This window comes from Scardinius erythrophthalmus (genome assembly GCF_964197995.2).
Source record: "Scardinius erythrophthalmus genome assembly, chromosome: 21".
Lineage (NCBI taxonomy): Eukaryota > Metazoa > Chordata > Actinopteri > Cypriniformes > Leuciscidae > Scardinius > Scardinius erythrophthalmus.
The window spans coordinates 18,271,488-18,289,309 of record NC_138241.1 but is presented as its reverse complement, the minus strand read 5'-3'; the positions used below and the strand labels follow the sequence as shown (position 1 = coordinate 18,289,309).

At 36.7% G+C, this 17,822-nt stretch overlaps 3 protein-coding genes across 3 annotated transcripts; 1 reads left to right on the top strand and 2 right to left on the bottom strand.

Moving 5' to 3' along the window:
- Positions 1–1,732: 1,732 nt before the first annotated feature.
- Positions 1,733–9,098, bottom strand: snx5 (sorting nexin 5). The gene is made up of 13 exons (XM_081351450.1): positions 8,556–9,098; positions 7,781–7,885; positions 7,469–7,579; positions 7,173–7,294; positions 6,957–7,080; positions 6,304–6,399; positions 6,116–6,221; positions 5,932–6,007; positions 5,560–5,599; positions 5,372–5,458; positions 4,831–4,990; positions 4,115–4,200; positions 1,733–3,439 (listed from the first exon to the last, which is right to left on the bottom strand). The coding sequence occupies exons 1-13, from the start codon at positions 8,589–8,591 to the stop codon at positions 3,389–3,391; spliced, it is 1,200 nt and encodes a 399-aa protein (XP_081207576.1). The 5' UTR covers positions 8,592–9,098; the 3' UTR covers positions 1,733–3,388.
- mgme1 (mitochondrial genome maintenance exonuclease 1) lies at positions 7,490–12,174 on the top strand. The gene is made up of 4 exons (XM_081351451.1): positions 7,490–9,888; positions 9,962–10,184; positions 10,406–10,538; positions 11,775–12,174. The coding sequence occupies exons 1-4, from the start codon at positions 9,366–9,368 to the stop codon at positions 11,904–11,906; spliced, it is 1,011 nt and encodes a 336-aa protein (XP_081207577.1). The 5' UTR covers positions 7,490–9,365; the 3' UTR covers positions 11,907–12,174.
- On the bottom strand, positions 11,854–15,189 carry LOC308682026 (glycine N-acyltransferase-like). The gene is made up of 5 exons (XM_081351452.1): positions 15,019–15,189; positions 14,703–14,819; positions 14,504–14,612; positions 14,284–14,410; positions 11,854–12,573 (listed from the first exon to the last, which is right to left on the bottom strand). The coding sequence occupies exons 1-5, from the start codon at positions 15,136–15,138 to the stop codon at positions 12,177–12,179; spliced, it is 870 nt and encodes a 289-aa protein (XP_081207578.1). The 5' UTR covers positions 15,139–15,189; the 3' UTR covers positions 11,854–12,176.
- Positions 15,190–17,822: the final 2,633 nt, after the last annotated feature.

The following is a 17,822-nucleotide window of genomic DNA, read 5'->3' as shown; positions in this document are numbered from 1 at the left end:
AAAGTAAAATATTAAACTGCTATAGCCTATAACATCAACTTTACCTGAGGCTATTTTTAAGTGATTCATTGCCCCCCCCCCCCCCATCTCTCTCTCTCTCTCTCTCTCTCTCTCTCTCTCTCTCTCTCACGCTATCAAAAGTCATTGAGGTAGGGCCGGGGAACCCATTTTGGCCCTTGCTGTCTCCAATTTTGTGCAGGTGCCGTAATTTTGACACAGGACAAGACACTCTGACCCAGAATTCTGACATGTGATTGGGAAATAAGGACAACATTGAAATTCTGTAGAAAAGTAGGTCCTTAAAATGATTTTTAGATTGTGGTTAAAAGAAAACTGGGACAAGTAGCCTATATAAAGATTTAATGGTATCGTAAGTGCACAATGAAAGTCTAGTATGACTGGAAAGTGGGTGGAATTGTATTGGATGACCCAATTAACATCTTATATTTCTTTCAGCTGTATTGTATATGTAAGGAAGAATGTACACTCAGTCTGTGCACTTCCTTTCAGGGTCCCGAACTCCCTGTAGGGGATTGCTTTGTTATAACATCAAAAGACTGACATTATTTCATTTTATCAAATAAACAAATAAATGGATATTCAATTTCTGTTATTTTATTTCTGAAATTCCTTTATTATGTGTTGACTGCTAAATGACATGAAATACATTAAACTACCACATAAGTTAGTTTAGGGACATGATACAAAATGATTTGAGCACCGAACATCATTTTGTTTTGTTATATCAGAATCAAGATTCTGTACTCCAGACAGGCTTTTAACTATGCATATTATTTAAGATCCAAACTAAATTTATATAAAACATCAGATTTAATTATAGGAGTAGATGTGGTCTGGGGGAAAAAGCAAAGGGTTGGTCTTTCATTTATTTGGTGTTTAAAGTTTCAAGGGTCAAAGCACAACATAGTGGATAGTAAAAAAAGACCATAAAAACTGCTAGTGCTACTAGGTTGTTTATCATTGAATTTCACATCTGATCTAATAGTCACTGGATAGCTTCCAGATATACAAATGATGAGGAACTCTACACTTATGTACAACAATTCAAATGCAAAACCACAAAATTTCCACCTCAACTGCTGACATCAACCATATCTATTGTGTGTTTTGGAAGAGCTGACCCACATCCTGACTGAAATGAAAACATTTTCCCACTTGTTTGAAAGTCCAGCTTCCCTCTTCATTGATTTAACAAATTAAGCTTTTTGTTTTTTGGCAGAGCATGGCACAGTGGTCTGCCCCTCCCCTATAATTATATAATATTAATTAGCTAAATACTTTCATCGTGAGGCAACTACTTTTTCTTTTTTCTTTTACAAATATTTAAGTCATTGTGTCTCTGGTAACATTAGCTGACATCCAAAAATAGTGAGCCATGAAGTCTAAATTAAGGCATGAAGACCTATAGTTCAGAGGCCAATGACAGGGAAACAATCCCATAATGCAGAAGTAACCAGTTCCTCTTCTCATCGACAGAAAAACATGAATCAGTGGATAATGTAATGAGCCCTACAGCCCAAAAGTGGACTCCAGCAACTCCAGATCTAAATGCAAGGAACGAGGAAGACACCGAGGGAGGCAAAAGGGAATGAGGAAGACAATGCAGTAATTGTGTCTGGTAATACCATTAATTGATCTCCAGCTGTGGTGGTATCTATAAAATATAATAAAGCCTCCTCCAAAGCCATTGGTAAGGAGCTTTTGTTTTTTTAGCTGCTAGAGTGTGTCCTAACTTTTTTTTAATCTCAGCTCTGATGTCTTATATTTAGCATTTCTCACAGGAAGCAACAGTAAAGTGACACGTCATTGAAATACATAAGCACTGACACCCTCTGGTGGAAAAAAGGGCTAAATTAAAACATTCATAACTGATGTTTAAAATACCAAATGTCATTCAATGAACAATGAGACTAAATGTGAGAATATGTAGGTTTGTAATCATATAACCTTAAGGTAAAGCTTCACGTTGAAATTTCGACCACTCAACATCTACATCTCATATATAAAAACTCACATTTACATCATCATAAAAAAGGAGGAATGAAAAGACATAAAAAGACACAAAATGGGAAAGCAGGGCATATTCATTTTCATTATTGCAAGTTTTCATAAAAATGATGATACTCCATATGAAAACACTTTTTTCATCGATACAATCATTTATAAAATTTGTCGTCTGAGTTTGCACATCATTATAATAGTGCTTTTACAAAACAATCTCCATAATAAGAACAGCACAGTTACATATTTTTGTGGCTTCACATAAAATCAAACTTTACACATATATTGGTCCACTCAATTTAAATGTAGCAAGTCTTAAACTGTTAGTAACAACATCGAGAGAAAACATTTAGTCAAGTAAAAAAATACATTTGAATAAAGAATGCTGATTTATATTTGATAGAGAAAGGGTGTGGATGCAAACTATTAAACTAAATTAACTCATTTAAACTTAAATCAGAAGCATTTTTCACATGACTCATTAGGATCTGACTTCAGTCATCAAAAAAGTATAAGTTCAGGGAAAACATGCAGCTTGAAGGAAAACATATATGGAAGCACCATCTTATTCATGGCTGCATCACCTTTACCATAAAAACCTACTAATAGTCACAAAACAAAGAAAGTTGTGAAATTCTCCCACACAAACCAAGAGGACATCAGAGTCAGTCTGCAATTTCACAGTCCGTCCTTTACGTTTAACATAAAAATAACCAAATGCAATACAAAAAGTGCTGTTTTTGACCCTGACAGAGTGTAATTTGACAGAATTTGAATGTAAATTAATGTCAACATTCCCATGGCGCTAATATTTTTGTCTAGTAATCTATGACAAATTGGGTCGTGTCTTTAAATGAGTCTCAATTGAAGAGAAAAATGTTATGAAGATATCTGAAGAAATCCACACTTCTGAGATTTATACTGCTCTGTCATCACATGGCAAGTTTTATGTAGTAGTTTTTGATTAGTATGCATCAGCTTTCCAGTGTGACAGCAAAAACCAGATTAATCCCATTTAAAGGTACAAAATTGCAATCAAATACAAAAGAAAATCATGTTGTGTGCTTTTGTTTCTTCTGCATAATCTGAGCTAAAACATCTCAGCCAATGCTTGTCATGTTGGTGATGTCATGTTCACTGCCCTCAGTTTGGTGGCAACTTCAGGCAGTAAAAACGGGCATGAGAAAAACATATAGATATAGTGTAAACATGGAAGAGACATTGCTGGTGGTGGCTCTTTTTTGTGTTTTAGAGTGATTATTGAACCACATTAAGGACATTTGAAGTAGGTGCATCCAGGTTCCCCTCTATTGGGTTGGTAACAATGCTAGGAGCTCAAGATGGTCCAGTGACCTCATCGTGTGGGTCAGTTGCCTTTGAGCATCTCAATGCTGCCTTGCAGAAGGGACACACTGTTCTGTAGTGAGTGTAGAGAACAGAGAACATGACAGAGTAAAAGAGGGAGAGAGAACAGATGGAAGAAAGTCAACATGATGGGCCAAACCATGTTAAAAATCAAGGTTCTCACACCTACTGATTAACAGATCCTCATGAGTTTCCAAGTCGATCATATTACTATATTTACTATACACCTTACTCTATTTTAAGTTTTTTTTTTAAATGATAAACATTCATACATTCATTCATGTTATAGCTGAATATATCTAGGTTTAAAGGTTTACAGTAAAAAAAATAATAACGGTTTTCTATATTAATATATTTACTGTGTTGGCAAAGCTGAATTTTGCAGCAGCATCATCATCTTCAGTGTCACATGAAGATTTCTTATTTTTAATAATATTAATTATCGTTGAAAACAGCTGTGCTGCTTAATATTTTGTTTTAGGAAACTGTAATACTTTTTTTTCAGTACTCTTTGATGAAAAGAAAGTTCAAAGGAATAGCATTTATTTGAAATATAAAACTTTCGTTTAATAGAGTATTGTTCAAATGTTTGGGGGCAGTAAGAATATTCCTTGCTGAATAAAAGTATTTATTTCTTTTAAACGGTAGTATATAATTACAACTTTAAAATTCTGATTTACCAGGAACATTTGTGCCAACTGGACACATGACACTTCATCATCCTCACCTTGGCATGTTTTATTTCCAGCTCAGTCATCTCGATCAAGTTCTTCCGAAAGGCTATAACACGCCTTGCCTTGAAGCTGGTGAGCTCTACAAACACATGAAATCAATGTAGTAGGTAATTACTCACTTAACTGAACTTCACCTAAAACAGAACCTCTTGTATGATAACTTTTTAGATACTTTCTAGTTTCTCAACAATATTCTACCAACTTTTCAGCTTTTCAATAGTTCATAGAGATCACTCCTTGCAGAATTCAAACCTACATTCAATTGGCTACCTGCCTGGATCTATAAACACCATATTAACTCTCAAACTCAGACCATCAGAGTAATAAGAGTAATAAATAAAAAGAGGTTTTAAACAAAAGAAAAACTCCAAGGCACTCTCCTGGAATATTAAAAATGCCTTTATTTTATGGCATAGTCAAAAAAGACTTTTAAAATGACTCCAAGGTGTTTCAGCACACTGGCCTTCGTTGATTCCCTGACGAAGGCCAGTGTGCTGAAACGCGTTGGAGTCATTTTAAAAGTTTTTTTTTGACTATGCCATAAAATAAAGGCATTTTTAATATTCCAGGAGAGTGCCTTGGAGTTTTTCTTTTGTTTAAAATCTACTCTACCTCTTCCAAAGAGCACCTCTACCAAGATAAGTGAATCCGGGAAGCGCTCCTGATCTACATGTTTTAAATAAAAAGAGGTTTTGATTGTAAAACACACCTTTCCTGCCAGACTCGGAGAGCTTGTCAAACTTTTGCAGACACTGCTTCTGGTTCTCCTCAGCCTGCGCGATGTCCTTACCCTTCAGACGAGCCTTGTCAAGAGCTTTATTGGAATTCTCGTAATCAGCAAGTGCCCGTGCACGTCTATACAAAAGGTCCTTTAGGAAGCAATGGCATACATTATTGATAAACTCATAATTCGGATAAATCAACTTATTTGAGTGTTAGTGAACAATGACCCAGGGTGGTCAGCCAAGTGTGGGTTCTCTTTACACAGTGGCAGCCAGGCGAGCTACAGTATTAGATTGATCAGATTAAAAAGAAATTCTGTTGCTGTTAGAACCAAAGATGTGCACTTGAGGAACACAACGATGTGCATGTCGAACAGACTGGCAAAAAAAACAAGGCAGGTCTGGTGGGCAAAAATGAGTTTCCACCCTACAATGAACACATTCTGGAAATAACTATAAAAAATACAATCCAATATGCTTGGTTGAATTATACAATCCATAAAATATACAACTGAGGGAAAGTTTCACCTTAGCAGCCTGGATGTCCCTTGTGTAGTATCTTAACAATTCTGTCAGCTTGAGCTCTTGATCTGATGCCACCCTGTCCTCCACTTTCTTCAAAACACATACATGACATAGCATGTTACTTATGATCTTCCGAACATGGCAGCAGTCGGTTTGTAAGTTGGTAAGATAAATCATACAGAGATACTCACTCGAAGCTTTTCAAACACGTCAGCACATTTTTCTAAGTGCCTGGAAGGAGAACAAAGATGAAGTAAAAATGAAAAATCTTACTTCATCAAGCTTCAACACTTGTTTAAGTGGAATGTATTTGTTGTTGTAAATTCAGCTGCTTTAAATATTTAAATGTAAATAATATAAACATAACATGTTTACATTTTTTGCGATGGTGCAAGTGAACAATTTGTCAGGGTAAGTGAAAAAAACCCTCTAATAAATGCAACTACTAACTTTACTAGTTTTACTTGCATATCAGTTAATTATGCTATGCTGCTTAATGTAGGAAACATTTGTTGCTGTTCTTTGCTGTTTTTATGGCAAGCAAGATGAAATACACTTCTCACTTTTTAAAGGCAGGGTTGTTGTCTGCAGCAGTGCTGTTTAGAGCCCCAGAAATGTGGTTATAATCATCAGCAACATCTAAAAAAAAAGAAAGACAATCATTTTGTAAATATGAATATCTCTTAGCATAAACAAATAGCCAAAACGTTTGCAGCCAGATGATTTGTTTGGATGAAATGGTCTCACTTTTATGTGAACGGGTCATTTTCTCAGCCTTAGCAGCGGAATCTTTGATCTTAACGGAATAATCCAACAGAAAAGTCTTCTCCTGTTCAAAAAACTCATCAACCTCCTGCAAAAAGAAAAGAATAAAAAAATTGGCCTATCATGACATGAGACAGAACACTGCTGCCTGTTGTGATTGACACACTGACCTTGACCCCTGAGATGAGGACCTCATCAGCGGTCTTTACCATGTTCTTAAAGAACCCACCAAACATTTCCTTGGCATTTTTCCTCCTTACGGTGAGCTAAACAAATGAAAAGAGAATTCCAAAGTCAAGCACAATATGAACCAATCAGAAGGCAGAACCATAGTGTGCACTCTTTATCGCCACTGGCTGAGATCCAAGAAGGTCATCCGTGTTTTTGTTATCATAACTGACACTTATCAGTGCAATACAAGACTTACAGAGTTTTAAGAGACTTTCTCTCTCTCTCTCTCTCTCTCTTTCACACTCTCTCTATTAATTATTATATATAATATTATATATACAGCTGTTGTTTGCTGATTCATATATATATATATATATATATATATATATATATATATATATATATATATATGAATCAGCAAAAAACAGCTGTCCAGTCAGAGATAGTTTTTGTGCTAAACTAAGCAGGAAGTGGCCCTCCTCCCCTCCCACTTTATCTTCTGCACTCATACTCCAACCTCTCTCCATGTCTGTGTAAATTGCCAGCATTGCAACTTCTCAGGAAATTAACAATGCCAGCAGTCCCTCTCACTGTCTCTCTGTTTCCTGGTCTGGGAAGAACAGGACTGGCTTAGACAAAGCGGAAGACTCACATCCTGGTCGTATTCCAAGAATATCTGGAAGTTTCTGTCCTTGCTGAAGACGGGGTGGGAGGAGAGTCGCTGAAGAAAAACTTCATGAACCTGCACGGTCTTCTTAAAAACAGCGAGATATTCTCTGAAACGATAATTATACACATTCAAATGTCAGTAATGCCACAACCTATGTGCAAAAAAATATATAAATTTATAATGTAGAATTTGACTCACGCCTCAAGTTCCTGCTTCATTTTGGCATATTCTTCCTTTGTCATGCTTGATTCCCCCTCTCCCAATTTATGCATCTTCTCCCGGGGACCCTCAAAGTCAGGTTTTGGTGGGGCGGGAGGAATCTAAGGAATATCAACAAGGGAGGAAGGAAGAAAATACACTGTAAAAGCAAGCCAATTCAATATGAGGCTACTTGGTCAATATAGAAACTCTTGGTTTGCATGTTGGCCAACAGTTGCCTTCTGTTGCTGGTGATGAGCATTCATAAATCTAGACGATACGGGTTTTAAACTTACAATGAGGCCAGCATAATCCTCAGTCTCCACAATTGTGTCATGGAGCCAGATGAAATCTTCGTGCTGTCGTGGCACAGAAAATTCTGGCTTCTGAAAGGAACTAAGTGTGGTCTGAGAGGAAGTGAAGAGCAAATTGACAGTATGAGTCAGAGTTGACCTAAAACTACATCAATAGTATTTGACAAAACAATCACTGACAGACAGTCAAACTACAATAGATCATGGTAAGTTACACTAAATAATACATAACGCATGCAAGCTACTCAAGCACTGACTTATTTGAATGGCTGCAAATTTGATCTGTTGGCTCACCTTGGTGTGGACGGTAAATTTGACTTTGTCACGCTCACAGAGGGCATCAGGAATATCGATGAGGAGTGATGCATCGTGGTTCAAGTCGACTGATACAGAACGCACCTATATAAAAAAAAGATTTGTTAAAAACTCAATCTGACAAATCAAGAAGAGCGCTTTAAATAAAGACTGAGAACTGTAGTTATGTCTTGTCTCCTGAATAGATGGGGGGGGGTGCAAATAAATTAAAAATGTATAATTTACTACTCTGTCTATGCCATAGATTGTAATATATATACATATGCTTATGAAACCATGTTGGTAAAGACATTTTTTTTATTCAGTCACCTATTCAACAAAACAGCAGTTAAAAAAAGCAGTTAGAGAGACTTCCTCAAATAATTTCTACAGAAAAGAGACTGTAGAATAATAATATACATCATTCGACGACTCGTTTTTACCTATTGACAAAACAAACACAACTAATGACGCATTGGCCAATATCACAACAATATAATTACTACTGCCAGCTAAAATATTATCAGACAGACGGACGGACGATAGATAGCTAGATAACGTTAGATAGACTATGACACGAAGACGGCTTTAAAACTGTGTTGACGTTGTTATTGGGGAACACAGCTAGAAAAGAGTCAAAGCTATTAGTGAGAGACAAACGAGCGATTACTCACTATAAAGTACAAAACAGAGCTGGGCGGTTATTAAGCAACCGAGCAAGACGAGTGCTTAAAAGAGTCTTCACTCTATAATAGAGAGATATGGCAACACTTACCTTCTCCTTATCACTGTCCTCTGATATAGAAGTCATGTTCAGAAGATATTTCACTTATTTTATCGTCTCAGGGTTGTACATTAAACTGTACTTTTAACTTTCCAACTGCTGCTCGTGCTCCTCACTTTCCACTCTCGCCTGTCACTGTGGACATCCGGCTCGAATATTTTCTAGCAACACGTCAAAATAAAAGTCTTTCAAACTTTCTGTTGTCAATGTTGTGACTTGTTTGTGTTTCTACAGCTGCTTCTCACAAGTCACATATCGTCGTGAAAAGAGAGAGAAAAAAAACATATTACATATCCAATTTACTGAACAATAATTTTCATAACTTCATTAACAACATGTCATGTGACTTGTGAGAGGCTGCTGTAGAAGATGTAAAGTGGACGTGTAGTAACCGTAGTAACGTGTTAAAAAGCTTCGAGTAATTTCAATACAATTGTTTATTGAATTTCTACTTCAGAACGTTGAGTCTGTACACATAGAACGTATGCGTTTGCTGTCAATTAAATACAAAAAATACTTTCAAATCCTATTCCTAAAAGTTGCATTGTGGGAAATGCTGTTTTATGGGAACGTGTTCAACGTACGTTCGATGAAGTTTAAACTACAATTACCATACAACTACCATAATTCCCCAGCAGATCCAGTTCAAACTGCGCTCCATTTGAATCTGAAATGTAGTAACAGCGTGATCGCTAACTTTTTTTTGTTTATTTATTTTAATCTATCTATCAATTTTCAAAAGCACGGGAAAGTAGATGTAAACATCCCCATAGAAACCGGATAAGAACATTAACGTTACGTATGGCGATAACAATGCAAGTACTGAAGCTATTGATACAATGCAAGTGTGCGAGATCAATGGGCTTCCCCTCTGGTCAGTTCTCGCGTGTGGACAACTTTTCAACCAGCTGTCAATGGCGAGCACGCAAAAAGGTCAGTCAATACAGCACAGTGGACACAGAACGCTACTCGTCTCTGGTGCGCGCGGTGTTGTCCTCAAAAACCAGCTCCCAGACTCCTGCGAGCATCGAGGATGAGGACTGTCAGCTGTACGGACCTGTAATAAGGTCCAGACCGCCTTCACAACAGCCCAAAGTACCTAAAAACCTGCATCCACTGTTAAATGAGGCCAAAGGTCAGTCGGAATATGTGCCGGGACCTTTGGCTCGTATAACATTACAGAGGGACTCTAATACGACATCACCTAGTGTGACCCGAATCCTACAGAAGACCATGCCACCTGACCAAGCCTTTTACCTGGAGAGGTGGAAGAGAAGGATGATTGCTGAACTCGGAGAGGAAGGATTTAAAGAATACAGCTTGAGTAAAAATATTTATTTTCTTTAATTGAGTATTAAAATAACTACTCCTTCTAATTAATATGTGTTGTGTTTTAGACATTTTCAGACAAGGACATCTGTTCCATTCTGCCATTGAGGACCATTTCACCCAGGAAACCCCTTCTAAAGAGGACCCTGAGCGCCCATTGGAGGTGTCTGGATTTGTAGAGAGTGCGTCTCATGTGCTGAATGATATAACAGGAGTGAGAGCTATTGAGAGTGCTGTGCATCATTCTACTTTACAGTACGTGGGGATTGTAGATTGTATTGCCCAGTACAGGTGAGATGAATTCCTTTGAATCAAAAAGTTATATAAGAATTCAAAATCAGATTCCTCATCCACTTTTTAATGTATTTGAATCCTTGATTTTTTTTTATAGAATCATGTAGGCCTATTTTTGATGCTTTCTTGCACATATTGACATTGTTATTCATTCCTTTTTTATATGTTGGTCATGTTGAATTGTCCTCTAAAACTAAAGTTCATCTGCTTTCACACAGAGGTTCATTGTGTGTCATTGACTGGAAGACCTCTGAAAAGCCTAAGCCCTTGCTTCGCCATACTTATGACAATCCATTACAAGTAGCTGCATACATTGGAGCCTTGAACAGTGACAACAACTACAGCTACCAGGTAAACATTTCTATGACCCCATTTACACCTGGTATTGAGATCTGAAACAAATATATGTTAGTTAGGCCAGCAGGGGGTCCTAATGCCCCAGTATAATGATGCAGACACTATACTGTTACACAAAAAAAAAAAAAGCACAGTCCTTCAGATGAGACGTTAAACTGAGGTCCTGACTCTCTGTGGTCGTAAAAAATCCCAGGATGTCCTTCGGAAAAGAGTAGGGGTTTAACCCTGGAATCCTGGCCAAATTTTCCCATTGGCCTCTGTCCATCATGGCATCCTAATCATCCCCTTATAAATACTGATTAGCTTCATCACCCTAGCTCCTCTCCACCAATAAGCTGGTGTGTGGTGGGCGTTCTGGCACAGTATGGCTGCCACTTCACATTGGTGGTGGTTGAGGAGATTCCTTCCTTCCATATGTAAAGCGATTTGAGTGCAAAGAAAAGCACTATATAAATGTAACAAATTATTATATGCACAAGACATCACAGAACTACATTTTGCCTGATGTCAACATGCAATAACAGATGAATTAATGCAGGTACTTGAATGAGAATTCAGCTTGAACTATCAATTTTGTGCTAGGATTGAAAAAAAAGCCTGCTTAGAAAGAAGCGAAATGATAAACAGATGACATAATGCGCCAACTGTCGGCACTTTACATGTTTTTTTTTTCTCCTTATCCGTGCTTACATGCTGTATTTTAATACAATACATAGTCGGATATCAAAAAAAAAAAACTGTTCTCATTTACAAATTTTCTGTCAAAATATGAAAGATTATGATATAGTGACTGACTACATGTTAACCAGCAGTCCAAAAAGTCACTAGATTTGTCGCTTTTCATTAAAAAAAAGGTAAAGGGGTCTAAAAGTCACTAAAGTAGAAAACAGTTATTTTGAATTGTAATTATTTCACAAAATTTAACTGTATTTTTTATCAAATAAATACTGCTTTGATGAGCATAAGAGACTTCCTGAAGCATTTAAAAAAAATCTTACCTACACTAAACCTTTGAATATGTACCATGTATACTATGTAGTCATAAAATCGCTCCCCTCACAATCTATTTGAAAGTGGTCACATGTTAATACCCTGTGTAAACACTCTTGTCTGACCACTAATGAACATCTTATTGCCAGGTATATACAGGGCCTAAAGGCGTTTACTCTCTTTAAATGACTTGAAGTTTTCCATTGGAGTCTTCCATCATGTTCTGTTGTTTACACATAGGTACAAAACGGTTTAATTGTGGTGGCCTACAAAGATGGATCACCCGCACACGCTCACTTCTTGAACTCACAGCAGATTAGGCCATTCTGGGAGAAATGGCTGCTTCGACTAGAAGAGTATGCAGAAAAATAAAACAGCTTACAAATCAAGCTGATGCTACACAATGTGTAGTTTAACTGTAAATGTTTGTTTTACATGTGATATAAAGAATAAATAGTTGTGTTGTACACATTTCATTGATGTAATGGATTCCTTATTTAAATAAATCAATTGTTTTGGTTGTTGATGTAGATTTTGTTTTTAAAGGTGTAGTACATTTTATCAGAAAACAGCTTTTACATAATACATAGCATTTCAGAAAGAAGCTAAACAATTCTGATTGGTTGTTCTGATTTGGCCCAATTAAAAATCATTAAATACAAACCAGGCTGCCTTGTAATCCGGTTCCTGTGTGAAACCCAGACTTGTAAAGAGCCTGTAGGATAACTGGTTCTCCTCCTCTATAAAACAGTACACTGGATAGCCTTGAGAGTGGAGTCTCTTTGACATAACGGTGACCAGTGCTTTTGCATAGCCTTTTCCTCTGTGTTCTGGAACCGTGTACAACATTCCCATAGCACAGGAGGGATAAGTTAATATCCATGCTACTGGTCGATCATCCTCGTCCAGGACACAACAAGAGGGAAAGTTCAAAATCATATTCTTAATCATTACTTTGCTGTGTTCACAGCCAAACTTCCAGGTACTGTTGACTAGTGCAAGATGAGACTCGTTGAGAGAAGACAGCTTCAGTGATAAACTGCAAGAAAAAGAAAACAAATTTTAGTTCAACCTGATATTCGTCACTAAAGGCAGGCTCACACTACAGAACTGAGGCTACGTGAATTGCCACAGTACTCACACTACACAACAATTTATCTTGTCGTCTTCTTGTTTTAGTAGCGCTCATACGAAACAACACAACGCCGAAATGGTGCACAAACTACAAGATCTTTGGCCAAGCGGCAACCCCGACCAACAACGAAAAATCTTTTTCTCACATGAATACATGCGAGACATTAGAGAGCCACTCATGCTCGCTGCCCAAGTCATATGTACAGAAAAAAAGATCATACAAAAAAGAAATTTGGCCAGAAATAAACGCAGGTTGGAGGTCCATGTCTATTCAGCAAAAACTGATGGTAAATAAAATATATCATAATGTTAAGTATAGAGCAAAAAACACTTATTTACATTTTGTAAATATATTTTTTGTTAGATTCTTAGTATAAAACAATTATGATCAAATTGTCGCCTTGTATTCATGTAGGCCTACGTTTAGGTGCATGATATCACGCAGTTTACCACGTTGTTTCATCACTCGCACTACAAGATCACTTGGCGATAATATCAAACAGGTTCGAAAATTTCGCAACGTGTGTGACTGCTGGAGACAGACTCAGATCAGGTCGCTGACATGCTCATATTTGACAAGCTTCAGCGACAGCAACGAGCACCGATTTGGCGGCGGTCCAGGGGTTTTGTCACAGAGCTTGGAAATCTGTCTGCGACAGCAAAATCCAGCCCAAAGTCCTGTAGTGTGAGTGTGAGCCTGCCTTTAGGGGTCACACTTGTGAACCTTGGTGGTCAATACAGACCAAAGAAAATAAGGGTAATGTTTGTTTTTAATAAATTATTGCAGTATATTTTGTTTAATATGTTGTATTTTTAGGGGGGTTTATGGTACTAAACAACATAACCTCTAAATTATACACTAAAATAACAAATATGAGAAAAACTAGATTAAAATGTTTGAGACAAACTTTATGTTGGCCATCCAGAAAGTTTTAAGTTGTTTAAAAAGCTTTAAGTTTTAAGTAGTTTTAGTTTGTTAAAAAGGTTTTTATAAATCCAATGCCTGGAAGGCAGGTTGGTGTCATCTAGTGGGAAACATAAAGAAAATCACATGCAATACCATTGTGCACTAGATGCAAATATATTCTTATAGGCTACTTAGTTACTTATAAAAATGTTTTCAGGCATTATCCCTTACTTTTATTAGGTTTTGCATTGGATATACACATTTTAGACATTATCAAAGAAGACTACTTCATTGTGGCTTATTTGTAGACTGTCCTCAAAAATTGCTTTGTATTTTCAAATTTCCCATTCACATCCAATGGCATTCATTTTTGACTGTTAAAATCATATGTCCATCATAAGACCATTTAACCTTTTCTGATCATGTCTACAATTTTTTGTGTTCATATGTGGCACAAGTTTCGTACCATTTCAATGAAGTAAATTTTTTTTTTGAAAATTCAAAACATAAACTTTTCATTCTAAAATTACTGAAGACCAACAGAGGTTTAAGAGTGAGATACAATGATGATGACATCAATCTAAGAGTCATTAAAAGGTTACAGTGCTTGTACTCAGTGACAAATTACTGCAACATAGCTTGAACTATGAACTGCCATAAAATTGTGTCTGAAGTGTGGTGTTAATGATTACAGCGGATGTACTTCACCTATCAATTTGTGAACACTTTGATGGCTCACGAAGAACCAACTTGTGGCACACTAATTCTTTCTTCATGGGTACGCCTCTGTTTATAGCCACAAATTCCAGCATCTTTTCATGATGAAGCTCAGCAGCTTGAGACAAAAATTTCAATGGAAAAAGAGTTTGAGACCATTTCCGTGATTTATACTAATGTAGAAAAGACATGCAAAAAGAAATACAAGTACCTAAGGCAATATACATTTTCCAGTCAATGACATCTGTCTGTGCCAGCAGGTCTCTGAGGTAGACATCATTTTTTGAAAACACAGTCAAGTTTTTGAAAAGGTCTCCTGTCTGTAGAAAAAAGGAAACGGGTTGTTGAACCTATCTTAAGTATTGCAAAATTTCCAACCAATCACTTAAATTTTGCAATATTCCTTATACCTCACGAATTTCTGGTTTAATGAGTACAACTCTGAAGTCTGGCCACAGGTCAACAAACACACTAACAGGATCAGCGCTCTGTCCAGTTCTGCTGAGTTGAACAATACATCCATATACCTATATGTATCCAGGACAAAATACAATATTATATATACAAAGTTTACTGCTAACGCTGACAGTTGAGATGCATGTAGACCATAAAGCATTCTTTGAATTTTAGTAATTTTTTGTCATAAGTTTGGTAGCAAACTTATGCTGATGACATGATAATTTGAAGGTAAGCTACTTTATTAGCTCAATAAATGCTTTTTCAAACCTGCAGCGACTGTGGAAAGTAGTTTTTAAGTTCTACTTCCAGGGTCTTCAGATCCTCTGTAGTCAACTGACGCATTGTGAGGGGTGTCAGCGTGTCTACTGTATTGCTCGCGCAGTGCATTTAAAAGCCTCCGAACCATAGAGCAGACCAGGTTCCAGGGTTGCCAAGTCCGCTGTTTTTCCCGGAAATGGGCTACTTTTGAACTGTTGCCGCGGGTTGTTTTTTCTTCGCCGCGGATTAAAGTTTTGACATATTGCATAAATTGTGTTTGACTAAAATGCTTGTAATGAAATATTTTATATTTCACCATTGATAAAACTGTGCTAGATTTGAAGTTTTGTTGGTCACTGGTAGGCTATAGAGCCTTGAGCTGTGTTTATTATAGCCATAGTGCTTTAATTTTATATAGGCCTACCACTGACCATAAAATGTGTATTTTAGGTATGGGAATGAATGGCACAGACAGGCCTAGTTTGATTTTTGGTACGCATTTTAACGCAGAATTGGCAACCCTGCCCAGTAGGCTACGTAGCCTACTACCAGGAAGGGATTGCTTTTTATGGGTTTGTAAAAGTTAAAGTTGAGAGTTCACAAGTGCTCACGCAACTCAACTCAAGCGCCCAACGTGGAATCGTTCCCGGATCGGGACCTTTATTTATTTCCTTTGTGAACAAAATTTAATTAGAATAGTTTTATGAAATATATATACACACACATATATGTTTAAAATGCAGAGGTGGACGAAGTACACAACTTCCTTACTTGAGTGAAAGTATAGATACTACAGGTCAAATATTACTCCGTTACAAGTAAAAGTTTTAAAGACCTATTTTTACTTAAGTAAAAGTACAGAAGTAGCCTACTCATTTTTAAAAATACTTAAGTATCAGAAGTAAAAAGTAAATGTCAATGCATTGTTTTATTATTGTTGCATTGTTGTATGTAATACTTAAAGTACCGTATGCCTCTGAATCTATGCCTGCCTACCCTCATATCAATATCAAATTTATTTCTAGAACACAGTTCCAGTAGTGGGATTGAATGTGAGATTGAATAAGTGCCCTCAATAACGTCCACAATGGTTTCGGACACCCAAATGGCTGTTCCCTCAAATATTGCCCTATTTAAAGTTTTTGGGCTTTTAGTATGCATATGTTAGCCTTGCTGTTATCTATAAGCTAGTGTGCTCCAAAAAAGTGACAAAAGTCGCATTTAGAAAACCAAACCCAACGTTGAAAATGAAAATCAGGTTTATGTCAGAATCCAATGTCAGATTGACGTTAATCTCCAACGTTGGACAGACGTTGTATTGTGGTTGAAAATGAAAATCGGGTTGACGTCAGAAACCAACATCAGTCGTGTTCTGACGTCAGCCCGACTTTTATTTTCAATCAAATCCAACGTCAGTCTGACGTCGGGTTCTGATGTCAATCGGATGCAGGGTTCTGACGTCAACCCGACTTTCATTTCCAACCAAAATGCAACCCCTGCAACCAAAATCATCCACTGACTGATGTTACTTTCTACTCAAGGACCTTGACAGAATTGTAGTGGAGTAAAAAGTACGATATTTGTCTTTCAAATGTAGTGAAGTTAAAGTAAAAAGTTTCCAGAAAAAATAATACTCAAGTAAAGTACAGATACTCAAAAAGTGTACTTAAGTACAGTACTCAAGTAAATGTACTTTGTTACTGTCCACCTCTGTTAAAATGCCTGTAATTGAGAGATGTATATGGGAAAAGTTTTAATTTTGTACGTCTTCTACATGACAGATAAAATGCATTCTTTGTCAGAGCAATTTTAAAAATAAAACTTCAACTAGGCTGGTTTTATCAAAATACTTAAGACAATTCACAAAACCACACACCCAAACTGCAAAATACCTCATATATCCTGCAAACTTTTGCTCGAAATGGCACACACTTCATTCATATTACCAGAATTTTGTCAAATCAACTACACACTGTTTGGCAAAATGAAAAGCACTCATCTTTAGTATGCTTTGCCATGATACTAAAATAGTTCAAATTGTAGAAAATTCTTCAGATTGTTCACATGCACAGAAATATTTGCAGATACACACACATGCTGTTAAAACATTTTTACTTTTCACCAAACAAGTCAGTGCAACATATGCACAGCAGATATCTTTACATGGACTAAACAAAAATATGCTCACAAAAACCCAACAAGTTAACTCAACTCAAACTGATTGAGGAAACTGATTGCGGCAAACCATTTGAGTTTAAAAATAAATACATATGAGTATTGTGAACTTATATATATTGAGTCATATATGTAATATCAATATATATAAGTTCACAATACTCATATGTATTTATTTTTAAACTTAAATGGTTTGCCGCAATCAGTTTGCTCAATCGGTTTGAGTTGAGTTAACTTGTTGGGTTTTACAGTGAGGTGTTTGGCCAGGTGGCACATGTATTGGCCAAGTAGTGTCATTTTGAATGGCAGTGCTTTGAAATGGCGTGTTAATTTATGTCAGATTGTTGTGTCTTATGCAGAGAACCGTGTTCAGGGCATTTAAAAAGTGCCATTTTTAATTGCAAAATGTGTGCAAAACAGAAAATGTGGTTAGACTTTTGGAGACTTGAGAAGAGGTTTTGCTCTATGTGTGTCAGTTTAAACAATTGTGGTGTACATGTCATTTTAGTGTGTTAGCAATTGGAAAAAAACTGTAATACTTGACATGACACAGATTTCCCCTACAGAGGCAAGTCATTACCCTATGTGTGCGTAATTGTCAATTCTGAATGATGTTCAAATATAAGTTTGGTGGTTTA

Coding starts and splice junctions, on each gene's coding strand:
- snx5 (XM_081351450.1), bottom strand. CDS start 8,591: ATGACTTCTATATCAGAGGACAGTGATAAGGAGAAG. Junction 4,201..4,830: donor CTCCGAGTCTGGCAGGAAAG/GTGTGTTTTACA, acceptor ATGTGTTTGTAG/AGCTCACCAGCTTCAAGGCA. Junction 3,440..4,114: donor TGGAAATAAAACATGCCAAG/GTGAGGATGATG, acceptor CACTCACTACAG/AACAGTGTGTCCCTTCTGCA.
- mgme1 (XM_081351451.1), top strand. CDS start 9,366: ATGGCGATAACAATGCAAGTACTGAAGCTATTGATACAATGCAAGTGT. Junction 9,889..9,961: donor ATTTAAAGAATACAGCTTGA/GTAAAAATATTT, acceptor GTTGTGTTTTAG/ACATTTTCAGACAAGGACAT. Junction 10,539..11,774: donor ACAACAACTACAGCTACCAG/GTAAACATTTCT, acceptor GTTTACACATAG/GTACAAAACGGTTTAATTGT.
- LOC308682026 (XM_081351452.1), bottom strand. CDS start 15,138: ATGCACTGCGCGAGCAATACAGTAGACACGCTGACACCCCTCACAATG. Junction 14,820..15,018: donor ACTTTCCACAGTCGCTGCAG/GTTTGAAAAAGC, acceptor GGATACATATAG/GTATATGGATGTATTGTTCA. Junction 14,411..14,503: donor GAAAATGTATATTGCCTTAG/GTACTTGTATTT, acceptor TTTTGTCTCAAG/CTGCTGAGCTTCATCATGAA.